Genomic DNA, 13,057 nt, shown 5'->3' on the forward strand with positions numbered 1-13,057 from the left:
TCCCCTCCAGCATCTGTTGTTATTAGATTTCTTGATTCTAGCCATTCTGACTGGGGTGAGGTGGTATCTCAATGTTGTTTTGATTTGTATTTCTTTTATGGCTAGAGAGGTTGAGCATTTCTTGTGTCTATTGGCCATTCTTATTTCTTCTTCAGAGAAGCTTCTCTGTAAGTCTTTAGCCCACTTATTTATTGGGCAGTTGTTTCTTTGAGGATTTGTTGTTGGGGATTTAATTTTTTGAGTTCTAAGTATATTTTAGATATGAGACCCTTATCTGTTGTTTTACTTTTGCTTTACAGTCAGTGTTCACAAAGGCCACAAGATGGCGAGGTTGCTCCTTAGAATGATACTAAGTGGAGAAAGGAGAGTTGGGGTATGGGGAGAAGAAGGTAAGAGGAAAGGAGAGGGGGAGGGAAGACAGAGACAGAAACAACAGAGAGAGAGAGAGAGAGAGAGAGAGAGAGAGACAGACAGACACATACACTGGAGTACTCCTCTGCTTTTCTATAACTTCCTTAATATTCCTCACCTCTTGTTGTTGTTGTTTTAAATGTACTATTTTTTTTGTTTCCTCTTTATGTCACTGTACTTGATTTTGGTTCCCTGCATCTTGTTTATACATTTGTCTAATCTGGGGAGGGGGAGGGGAACAACAAAACACTGAAATAAGGACACAGGATAACCCATTGCAACAAGGATACATAGAGGATAGTATATTGGAAATAAACTTTACAACTTCAGGCAGGGGCTGGGGTTGGGGGTGGGGTGGGGTGGGGAGGAGTGAGGGAGGTGGAGGAGAAAAGGGATAGTGGGAGAAAAACAAGGGAAGGGGCAACAACAAGGGAAGGGGTAATGATCAGCAAGTAATGTACTCATTACCTTACTCATGTGACTGTAACCCCTCTGTACAGAATCTTTACAATAAAATTTTTAAAAGAACTAAAAGTATCTTTAATGCAGATTTTGAACATAATTGGTTTAGGAATTGTGAGGCTAACGTTAATTATTTGGATTCTGTACTTAGCTACATTTCAGCTTTCTTTTGAACTTTTCGTAATTCCATTTCACATGTAGCCAACAGAGTAATTTTAGAAAACCACCTTCTGTTAGTTACTTGCTTTAAAACTTTGTTTTTTCTTCAAAATATTTGTTCATAGTATTAGTAGTCAATATTCAAGTAATTAAAGTACGTATAAGTTGAAAAAGGAGAATAATTTTTGATTCATATTATGGAGATATTTATTATTATTGTCATTTCTCTCTTTATTGGGCAAATATAACTTCCCCAAACAAAACATTTCAATTGCTTTGTTTTCGAGTCAGAATCATGCTACATAGCTTAGGTTAGCCTTAAACTCTAAGTCTTCCTACCTTAGCTTATTGAATGCTGGGACTACAGGTGTGCTCCATAACACCCAACTAAATTGTTTTATTTTGTGTTACTGAGATTTTCAGGCTCACAACTTGAATTATGTCCCCAATGCTTTGTGCTTTTAGTTTATTCTTCAGATAAGATCTTGAGCTTTTTCCCAGGCCAGACTTACATTGTTACCATGTTACCTCTGCCTCTCCAGGAGCTGGAATTATAGGAATGCACCAGTACACCTGACCCTAAAATTTTCATATTGTATAACTTATTAACATAATAATAGTGCTTAGACTATCTATTCTCATCATTTCAACATATCTGGAGGGACTTTTGTTGTTATTATATTTTATGAACAATATAAAATGATATAGTATTTTATAGATAGATACATATTCATTGATTAATGCATACTCAATGCTCAGTGGTTTTGAAATGTATTTTATATATATGCACACACACATGCGCGTGCACACACACACACACACACACACACATTTTGTCATAGGGCTTAAATTCAGGGCCTGGAAACTGTCCCTGATTTCTTTTGCTCAAGGGTAGTGCTCTACCACTTTGAGCCACAGCTCCAGTTTTCAGGTGGTTAATTGGAGATCAGAGTCTCATGGACTTTCCTGCCTGGGCTGGCTTCCAACCGTGATCCTCAGATCTCAGCCTTCTTAATATCTAGTATTACAGGCATGAGCTTCCAGTGCCTCTCTGTGTGTATGTGTGTGTGTGTGTTGTGTGCACATATGTATATATACAAAATCAAACTGAATTCTTACAATAAAACCAAGATTGTGATGTGATTATTGCTGTTTGACAGATAAATACATTGAGGCTCAAGGATATGAAATAAATATTTGAAGATTTAGTAGTTGGAAAGCCATAATTTGAATGTACAATTCAAATGTACAACTCATTCCTTTTTTCCACTTCACTAGTGAAATAAGCAACTATTTATACATCTCTTTAATAGGAACTACTTGGAGGTGGCAATTGAAAGTAATTAGGATATTTATGCTTCCCAGTTGTTGTAAGCTAAACAAAAACAGAATTTGTATCACAAGGCATTTAGTAAGCTGTTTGTTTTTGTGAGCATATTTTCCTGCAGGCTTTTATTTAGAAGACTCCATTTGGAGTTGTGCTGATTGGGTAAAAGGGTGGGGGAGAGGAGGGCTCTTAGTTGGTACCATTTGAGGGTTTTGGGCTTCTGGTCAGATGCACCTAGTGATTTCTCTAACCTGGAGAAACTTAATACTTCTCTGGACTTCCTGTTGAGATAACAGGTGGTTCAGGGAACACACAGCTTCCTGCCTTATGGTGCAGTTTTCTTGTGTTCCTGGAGGCCTGCTCTATGCTGGGAACCATTGTGTTGAAGACTGGAAGTCTGGACAAGGGCACCACTTGCAAATGCAAACTAGCTTCCCTCAGATTCATTCTCTAAGGCTCAGCATACATTTCTCTACTTCTGAACAGAGAAAATAATTATTTCCCTTATGGTCCCTTCCTATTCTATTAAACTTTTTTTTATTGGCATCCATCAAGTATACAGCAGGACATTTCATTGTTATACCTTCACATGTGTTGAGGGAACAGTCCAAGTGGCCCATGAAGCAAAGCCTTTGGCTCACCCTTTCTTGTTATTTCTAAAGCAGCATGTAAACTGGGCACAGGTGGCTCACACCAGTAATCTTAGCTATTCAGGAGGCTGAGATATGAGGATCACATTTCAAAGTCAGCCTGGGCAGAAAAGTCTGTGAGACTCATCTCTAATTAAAAAGCCAGAAGTGGAGTTGTGGCTCAAATGGTAGAGTGTTAGCCTTGAGTACAAAAACTCAGGGACAGCACCCAGACCCTGAGTTCAAGTCCCATGACCAGCACACATACACAGATGTACGCCAACATGCATGCACACACACACACAAAATTAATTAAAGCAGTGTGTATATACAGTGTGTATATTCCCGAAAAGCAGATGGGGCTGGGTGGCTCTTGACTAGTTTACTCTCTGTCTGGTAAATGGGATTTGGAGAGATTCATATAGCTCCTGATATACTCTTTAGTAGTCAAGTATACAGCAAGACTAAGAGCAGGAGGAAAGGTTTCTCATTTTATCTTGGTTTATGCTGATGTCTCCTTATATCGCCAAAAGGCACAGAGAGAGAGAGAGAGAGAGAGAGAGAGAGAGGAGAGAGAGAGGAGATGAGAGAGACAGACAGACACAGAGAGACACCTTAAAAACACTTTTATCCAGGTGCTAGTGGCTCATGGCTGTAATTCTAGCTACTCAAGAGGCGCTGAGATGTGAAGATCATGGTTTGAAACCTGCCTGGGCAGGAAAGTCCCTGAGACTCTTATCTCCAATTAACCACCAAAAAGCCAGAAGTGGAGTTTTGGCTCAAGTAGCAAAAAAGCTCAGGAACAGTGTCCAGGACCTGAGTTCAAGTCCCACGATTGGCACTCCCCCCCCCTACATGTGCACACATGAACACACACACAAACACATATTGTCAGGAGTTAAGATGTAGCTCAGTGGCAAAGCACTGGCTTAGCAAGTACAACCTCCTGGGTTCCATACCCAGTACCAAAAAAGAAAAGACAAAAAATAGTTAAAAAACTCAACACAGCAGTACTGTGAGGAGAAGTAATAAAAAGTTATGTTCAAATTTTTGTCATTTATAGTTTTGCACTCTTGTGAAAATATGTAAGCAGAATTTCAGAAGATACTATCTGGCTTTATTTTATATATAGTCTTGTACAGATGGAAAGTATCATATGCCTATTGAGGGAGGGTCTGGAAGGTAAGTAAAAGGGTGAAGAGGCTGAATTGTTAAGAATAAGGAGTGGTAGAGAATTCTATAATGGAACTGAGAGTTGTTCCTCCAAGTGGATTATTGTCATAGAAGGATGTATGCATCATCTGATTTTTTTTTCTAGGAAAGCCAGAAATTTGCATTTTATGTTATTTCTTGCTTTTTTTTTCTTGTCAGTCATGGGGCTTGAACTCGGCCTGGGCACTGTCTGTCAGCTCTTCAGCTCAAGTCTAGCGCTCTACCACTTGAGCCATGGCGCCACTTCAGGTTTTCTAGTGGTTTATTGGAGATAAGAGTCTCACGGACTTTCTTGCCCAGGCTGGCTTTGAACCACAATCCTCAAATCTCAGCCTCCTGAGTAGCTAGGATTACAGGCGTGAGCCACTGGTACTTGGCTTTATTTCTTAATTTTTGATCGTTGACATCTTAATAAAATTATTTTTCAAACTCTGTGCCTTCCTAAACTAAACCTTCCTGCCTATGGCTATGGCCAGAAAGTCAGGTTTTGACTTGTTGGTTAATTCTTACTTCCTTCTTCAAGGGGCCCTGGAGCTCTTAACAGGAACAGAAGCTGCAGTACAAGGGGAAGACAAATGGTTGTACCACACTTCTGTACCCTGCCCAGTGTGGATAATTTCTATTCTTGTTTCAGGCTATGGCCAGACAGGACCCATGTCTCAGCGAGCTGGTTACGATGCTGTTGCCTCTGCTATTTCTGGTCTGATGCATATCACAGGCCCTGAGGTAGGTATCCTTCTTACTGGGTTCACAGGTTTCCTCTTCATGAACCTATGGGGATAAAATCAAGTTAGTGTTAGAAAGCAACCCAGAGGGCTGGGACGGTGGATCAGCGGTAGAGCGCTTGCCTTGCATGCATGAGGCCCTGGGTTTGATTCCCCAGCACCACATAAGCAAAAAGAAAAAAAGCCGGAAGTGGTGCTGTAGCTCAAGTGGTAGAGTGCTAGACTTGAGCTGAAGAGCTGAGGGACAGCACCCAGGCCCAGAGTTCAGGCCCCACGACTGGACCCCCCAGTCCCCCCAGAAAAAGAAAGCAACCCAGAAAAGTGAATGACTTATCCAAATAAAACAGAAGTGTGCCTAGATGTACTGAAACCTAACTCTTAATATGAACCCATGGAAAACAATAACCTGCTAGCAAAAATCAAGAGACTAGGTAGTGAACATATTTTGCCTCCTTATTATATTATCCAGCCAAAATTACCTTTGCATGATCATGGAATAATTCTGCTGTGAATGGAATGTTCCATTAGATGCGACCATGAAGTTCTAATAGTGCTAGAGGGCTTATATTAGATATGTACACATGGCACAGGCTTTCTTCCACCCCCGCCCCCCCACCAGAATATATAAGTAGCTATGGTTGCAAACCTGTTGTTTGAGGTGTCCGATGTTGTCTCTGATTTGTTATATGCTAGAGTTGGACAGTGAGGGAGTGATTTGAGACAGTAGCAATCCATCTCCATTGATGGTTCATTGGGATGTTCTTAAAAAAACAGATAAATAGCCATGATGTGGTTGGTTAGATTGAAACATGGACTCTTGTGGAAAACTATGTGGACAGCATTAAAGCAAAAACAAAAACAAAAAAAACAGAATAGGAAAGCCTAGTAAATGAAAGATTCATTTCAAAACAAATGGACTGCTTGGCGCCAGTGGCTCACGCCTGTAATCCTAACTACTCAGGAGGCTGAGATCTGAGGATCACAGTTGAAAGCCAGCCTAGGCAGGAAAGTCCGTGAGACTCCTATCTCCAGTTAACTACCAGAAAACCAGAAGTGGCCCTGTGGCTCAAGTGGTAGAGTGCTCGCCTTGAGCTGAAGAGCTAAGGGACAGTGCCCAATCACAGAGTTCAAGCCTCACAACCAACAAAAAAAACAAAACAAAATTAAAAAAAAAACACAAAGGGACTGTAGGCTAATACATTCTGTTCCAGCAGATCTTCCTTTAGTTAATTCTTCAGGAAATACTGCTGTATGTTGGGATAAACTGTGATAGAATAACCTCAACTCTTTTTTGTAGTCATTACTTGTTTTGAATTCAGAGCAGTATAGGTAGAGCTGGAGTCAGAAGGCTCTGAGTTCAAATCCCATTTATACCCCAGCCAGCAACAATGATAATAACCACAAAGAAGTTGTGAAGTATTAATATCTGAATATATAAAGTCTTTAAAATACATAATTTTATTATTAGTAAGGTATTGTACAGAGGGGTTGCTATTTCACAATTCAAGTAATGAGTACATTTCTCTTTTGGACAATGTTGCCCCTTCTGTTACTTTCCCTCTGTTCCCCCATCTCATCCCTGCTCACTAGGTGCACAGTTCATTTTCCACATGGTGTATACTGAATATTAGGATTTTTTCACCCTTCTTCCATTTCTTTCTGCACCCCTTTTTATTCCCTCTAAGAAGCAGGAAAAGAAAAAAAAAGCACACATAAACACCACCACCACCACAACTACCAACAACAACAGCATAAATATAAGGTCTTTTTGTAATTCCTTCCTTTGTTTTGTTTTTATAAGCCATGGAATATATATATGTAAGTCTTTCCTTAAAATAATCCAGGGATGATTTTTTTTTTCCCATCCATTGACAGAATCAAGCATGGACTTACCTCTCTTTGTCTATCCCATAGACTCTCATCTGGCTAAGATGTCATTATTGAGACTAATTTTATTTAAGGGCTCTAAATTCATCTAGGAATATCTGAAATGTTTCCATCTATTACTTTCTATTAAATATATTTTTAATACATTTTTATTGTAAAAATACTGTACAGAAGGGTTACAGTTACATGAGCAAGGTCATGAGTACATTTCCTATCAAGCATTGTTACCTCCTCCTTTGTTTTTCCCCTCCCCTCCCTTCCCTCCAACCTCTACAACTACCTACCCCTAGCCTAAATTGTAAAGTTCATTTTTCAACATAGTGTCTTGGTACATCTCATTGTTACAATGAGTCAACTGTATCCCTATTTAAGTATTTTGTTTTTTTCCTTCCCCTCTCCAAGCTAGAGAAGTGTATATACAAGATGCAGGGCACTGGAATCAAATACAGTGAAAACAGGGATTATACCATGGGGGAAGAACATACAAAAGAAACAAAAAAGTCACATGGTACATTATAAACACGTTAGGAACAATAGCATTTATTGAACATTCTAAACATTGTTTTATATACTTTATGTGCTTTAAATTAGTAAACATGACTCCCCTATACTATGTTTTATTCACCTGGTATAATTATCACTCTATCAAACCCCAGTACTGGGGCTTGAGTGTAGGGCCTCCCACTCTTCCTTGGCTTTTTCTCCAGGCTGGCATTCTACTATCTGAGCCACACCTCCACATTCATGCTGCAGTCTATCTGACTTTGGTTGAGTGGAATGTTGAAGCTAAAGTTACGTTCGGATCTCTTTAGTTTTTTTTTTAAGAACTTAATTTCTATTTAAAATTTGTATTAGTATAAAGTAATTATAGAAAGAGGTTTCATTGTGATATTTACAGATGATGTACATACTTGATCGAATCCATCTTGTCTATATTACATTTCCTTAACTCTTCTCCCTTCTTCCCTCCTTTTTTTAAAACAGTTTTTAGTGCATTTCGTTATGCTATTTTTATACATATACACAATATACTTCTATTGTGTTCCCCTCCTCCCTCACACCCCCTGCCCTCCCCCCACCCCCCGCACTGGTTCCTTCCACACAGAGCCCACCTTTTGCAATCATGTTTTATTATTACAATTATCATTATTGGTTAAGATTCCATATATGTGCAAAACAATGCAAAATTTGTCTTTCTGAGCTTGGCTTATCTCACATAACATGATGATCTCCAGTTCCATACGTTCTTCCTTTAGATGATTCAATTTCATTCTTTAATTACTGAACAATACTCCTTCGTATACATGTACTACATTTTCTTTATCTGATCATTGGTTGCTGGGTACCTAAGATGATCCCTTATCTTACTTGTTCTAATATTACTGATGTCAATTTGGGTGTACAGGTACCTCTGTTCTGTGTTAACTTAAATTCCTTTGGATACATGCCAAAGATGGTGCAACAAGATCTTATGGCAGTTCTACTTTTAGTTTCTGGAGGAAACTCCATACTGATTTCCACAGTGGCTGTGCTACTTTATATTCCAACCAAGAGTTCGAGAGAGTTCTTCCTCCTTGCCTCCTGTATCCTTGTCAGCATTTTCTCTTGTTTGTTTTCTTGATGATTGCCATTCTGAATGGGCATTGTTTTGATGTTGAACATTTCCCCATGTATTTACTTGCCATTTGTGTTTGAGAATTGTTTGTTCAGTTTGTTTGTCCATTTTTAAATTGGATTATTTGTACTTTTGGTGTTTAGTTTTTTTGAGGTCTTTATATATTCTGGGTATTAATCTTTTGTTTGATGACTAGCTTTCAAAGATTTTTCTCCCATTTTGTGGGTTGTCTCTTCATTCTAGTAATAATTTCCTTTGATGGTCAGAATTTTAAAAAAAATTTAATGCAATCCTATTTGTTAATTCTTGCTTTTATGTGAACTCAATTCAGAGAGTAGTTTCCTATGTCTATATCTTCAACTATTTTTCCATAGTAATTTCAAAGTTTCAAATTTTCAAGATCTTTGATTCATTTTGAATTGATTTTTGTACACGGTAAAAATATAGGGCTCTTGTCTTCGTCTTCTACATATGGATATCCAGTTTTTTCGAGACCATTTGTTGAAGAGACTGTTGGTCCCCTCCCTCCATTCTTTCCTTCTTTACCTTTCTCCTTTTTTCCTCTTTATTTTCTTCTCTTTTTTCTTCCCTCCCTCCTTTCCTTTTTCCCTCGGCAGTACTGGAGTTTGAACTTGTGACCTCCTGCTTGCTAGATAAGCACTCTACTACTTGAGTTATGCCCCAGCCTTTTTTTGCTTTTGTTATTATTACTATTATTAGTAGTTTGAACTCAGAATCTCACAGGCTGGTGCTCTATGGCTAAGCCATACCTCCGGCTATTTTTTGTACTGTTTAGTTTTGAGACAGGGCCTTACTTCCTGTCTAGATCTGTGCCTGGCCACAATACTCCTATTTTTCATTTCCTGCCATAGCTGGAGTGATAGGTATGCTCCATCATGTCTAGATTCTTCCACTGACATGGAGTCTCATGGGCTCTCCCTGATCTGTGGTCTTCCTAATCTCGGTATTCATTATTGTTAGATGATAGCGTATGTGTATATCTGAGCTGCCTTTAACTGCAATCTCCTCCATCTCAGCTTCCTAAGTACTAGGATTACAGGCAAGGACAACCAGTGCCTAGCTTGCTCTATTTTTACATAGTGTCTTGCTCATGTTTTTGCCCAGGGCCAGCCTCAAAATTCAATCCTCCTCCTTACGATTTCTGGCATAGTTGGGATTACGGATCTGTACCACCATTCCTTATTGGTTGATATGGGAGTCTTGATAACTTTTTGCCTATGCTGGTCTGGAACCATTCTCCTGACTGTCATCTTTCAAGTAACTGGGATTATAGGCATGAGCTACTGCACCAGGCCTTAATGTATTTCTTATCTTATAAAACATCAAGATAATAATTTTTCTTGATCTCAATATTATTTATTACACATATTAATATGTAACAAAAGCAATCAAACATGCTGTTTTAAATAATCAGCTTTTCCTTAATTCATGTACTTTTCTAAGATGACACTGTTTAAACATAGCTGGCTATTGATTAGTTAGGATTAATGGTGGAGTAACTTAATTTCTGTTTTATTTATATTTCATTTTAATTTATCTCTACAACTAATTTTATAAGCAACACATATTTGTTCTAAAAAGTTAAGCAATACAGAAAATAATAGAAATGATCCTAATCTCAGTATTTATAAGTTCTTATTATTCAAATTTGGTGAACATCAAACCAGGCATGCGCTTATGCTTACATGGGCCATGTTCAGAGGTTATGAGGAGCAGATGTAATTTTAAGAGGATGAGATAATAATATTCTTGTTAATTTAAGGCAAATATTTATTGAATTTAATTGAATTACAGAGAAGTAACTAGTAGTATGGGAGGTATTGCTTAAATTTAGCTGAATGTTTCATTTAGCCAGAAGATATTTTTGAGGTTGCTATAAGGAATTTTGAAAACCCTTAAGATGCTGGAGTCATTTTATGCTTCATTAACTAATATGTTCCATATTAAACAGCTTAGGTTGATTTTATGCTATAAGAAACAATTACTATTGATGCATTTCTCCCTTTATCTTCCTTCCCCCTCTCTTGTCTTTACTTGTAAATATTTGATACTTACACTTAAATACATTGCTTAGTAAATATTTTATTTATTTATTTATTTGGTTAAAGTAGTTGTACAAAGTGGTTTACATTCTATACAAGTCATTGTTGTCCTCTTCTTCCTTTTTATTTATTTATTTATTTTTGGTGCTGGTTTTAAACTCAGGTCCTGTATTCTGTCCCTGAGCTTTTTTATGCTCCAGGCTAACACTCTACCAGTAGAGCCACAGCACCACTTCCTGCTTTTTTGGTATTTAATTGGACATAAGAGTCTGGTGAACTTTCTTACTCTGGGTTGGCTTTGAAGTGAGATCCCCAGATCCAAACCCCCTGAGTAGCTAGGATTTTGAGTACGAGCCACCAGCACCCAACTTAGAGTACGTACTTGTAAGTGCATTTATTTATTTGCCTCAACCCTGATTCTACCTCAAAATTTCATAGTATTTCAGTGGTCTTTGGTATCAGAAAACCTGGATTTGAATGTTCATCTAATTATTCATTATAGCATTAGCAAGTTGTCTAACTTCAATTTCCTCAACTACAAAATAGGATAAACATCTCTTAAAAGTTGTAGTTGTATTTGCCAGGTGTGATACATGCCTGCAATCCAAGCATTTGGCAAGCTGAGGCAGGAAGATGGTAAATTCAAGATTAGCCTGTGTTAATAGTGAGACTTTATCTCTTTCTCTCACATGCACACACAAATGTTGTAGTTGAAAAAGTGTAAAATGATAGATATTGGTGAGCACATAAATTAGAACAGCCATTATGGAGAACAAAATGGATATTCCTAGACTCTTACCATACGATTAGGCAGTGGTACCACTGGGTAGAAAGCCAAACTCTTTCCCCCATCTGACTGAAATTTGACATACTCTGACCTTCCCACAGCCTTTGGTAATCACTTTTCTCTTCTATGAAGTTAAAGTTCCTTTGATTTCAACTATAAGGTCATGTGATGTTTATCTTTCTGTCATTGTCTTATTTCACTTAACAAAGTATCCTTGAGATCCAAACATATTGCAGTTGAGAGATTTTACTTGTTTATAAGACTGAGTAGTATTCAGTCTAAAAATAGTATTCCATTGTGTGTATGAATGTGTATGTGTGTGTGTGTGTGTGTGTGTGTGTGTGATTCTTTATACATTTATCTGTTGATTGAGTGTGTCTTAAATCTATTTTGTTCTGTTACAACAGAGTATTAGAGGCTAGGTAATTTATAATGAACAAAATTTATTGGTTCCCATGATTCTGGAGGCTGGGAAGCCCAAGTTCCTGTTATCAGCTTCTGTTTATTGTGGGGCCTTTTTGTAATATCATTCCGTGATGGAAAATGAAAGAGCAGCAGGGGGTCAGAGGTGAGTGAAAGGTGGTGGGCACACTTGCACCTGTAGAACAAATTTACTCCCGTGCTAAAATATATTCCATCTACTCTCATGGTCTCATGGGCTGTCTCCCACCATGGCTACTTTGGACTTTAGATTTCTTTTTTTTTTAGTAAGTTTTTTCTTGTGAAAATACTATACAGAGGGGTTACAGTAACATGAGCAAGGTAATGATTACATTTCTTATCCAGCATTGTTGCCTGCTTGTTTTTTCCCCTACCATCCCTTCCCTCCCACCTCCTCAGCTATTCCCTCCCGCAGCCCTCCCTCTTGCCCCCACCCTTGACTAAATTGTAAAGTACATCTCATTGTTGTTATGGGTCCACCTGTATCCCTATTTAAACGGCTTGTTTTTTCCCTTCCCTTCCCCAAATTATACCAACATCAAATACAGTGAAAACAGGTTATTCTGTGGGGGAGGGACATACAAAGCAACAAAAAAAATCACATGGTACCTTATAAATACATTAGAAAAAATAGCAAGGACCGCTTGTGTCCCTATCTTGGGGTTCATTTCGCTTAACATCATCTTACCTAAACTTTTCTGTTTGTCTCAGATATATATTGTTATTACAAATAAGGGAAACCATGGGAAACAATGGGACTGATGTTTCTTTGGGCCTGGCTTACTTCACTGAACATAATTTTTTCCAAGTCTTTCCATTTCCTAACAAATGGGTAGTGTCATTCTTTCTGATGGAGGCATAGAATTCCATTGTTTATATATACCACATTTTCTTGATCCATTCATCTACTGAGGGGCATCTGGGTTGGTTTCAGATCTTAGCTATGGTAAATAATGCTGCAATAAACATAGTCGTGCTGGTAGCTTTAGTATGGTCTTGTTTGTGATCATTTGGGTAAATGACCAGAAGTGGGATTGCTGGGTAATAGGAGAGCTCTATGTGGAGTCTTTTGAGGAACCTCCATACTACTTTTCAGAGTGGTTGAACAAGTTTACACTCCCACCAATAATGCAGTAGGGTTCCCTTTGGCCACATCCCCTCCAGCATCTGTTCTTTTTAGATTTCTTTTTTTTAATTTAATTTAATTTTATTTGTGAACATACTGTACAGAGGGGTTACAATTACATGGGCAGGATAATGTGTACATTTCTTACCAAGCATTGCAGCCTCCTCCTTTGGTTTACCCTTCACATCCCTTCCCAGCCTCCCCCCTCCCCCC

The 13,057-nt window shown here is 38.3% G+C and overlaps 1 protein-coding gene across 1 annotated transcript in view; it reads left to right on the forward strand.

The window, feature by feature from the left end:
• Nucleotides 1-13,057, forward strand: part of Sugct (succinyl-CoA:glutarate-CoA transferase) — a 637,858-nt gene that overhangs the window by 78,324 nt on the left and 546,477 nt on the right. Inside the window, exon 6 of the mRNA XM_013033004.1 lies at nucleotides 4,835-4,926. Within this exon, the coding sequence (XP_012888458.1) occupies nucleotides 4,835-4,926 (92 nt within the window). The remainder of the gene's footprint in view (nucleotides 1-4,834; nucleotides 4,927-13,057) is intronic.

The sequence above is a fragment of the Dipodomys ordii genome, unplaced genomic scaffold (assembly GCF_000151885.1).
Source record: "Dipodomys ordii isolate 6190 unplaced genomic scaffold, Dord_2.0 Scaffold161, whole genome shotgun sequence".
NCBI lineage: Eukaryota > Metazoa > Chordata > Mammalia > Rodentia > Heteromyidae > Dipodomys > Dipodomys ordii.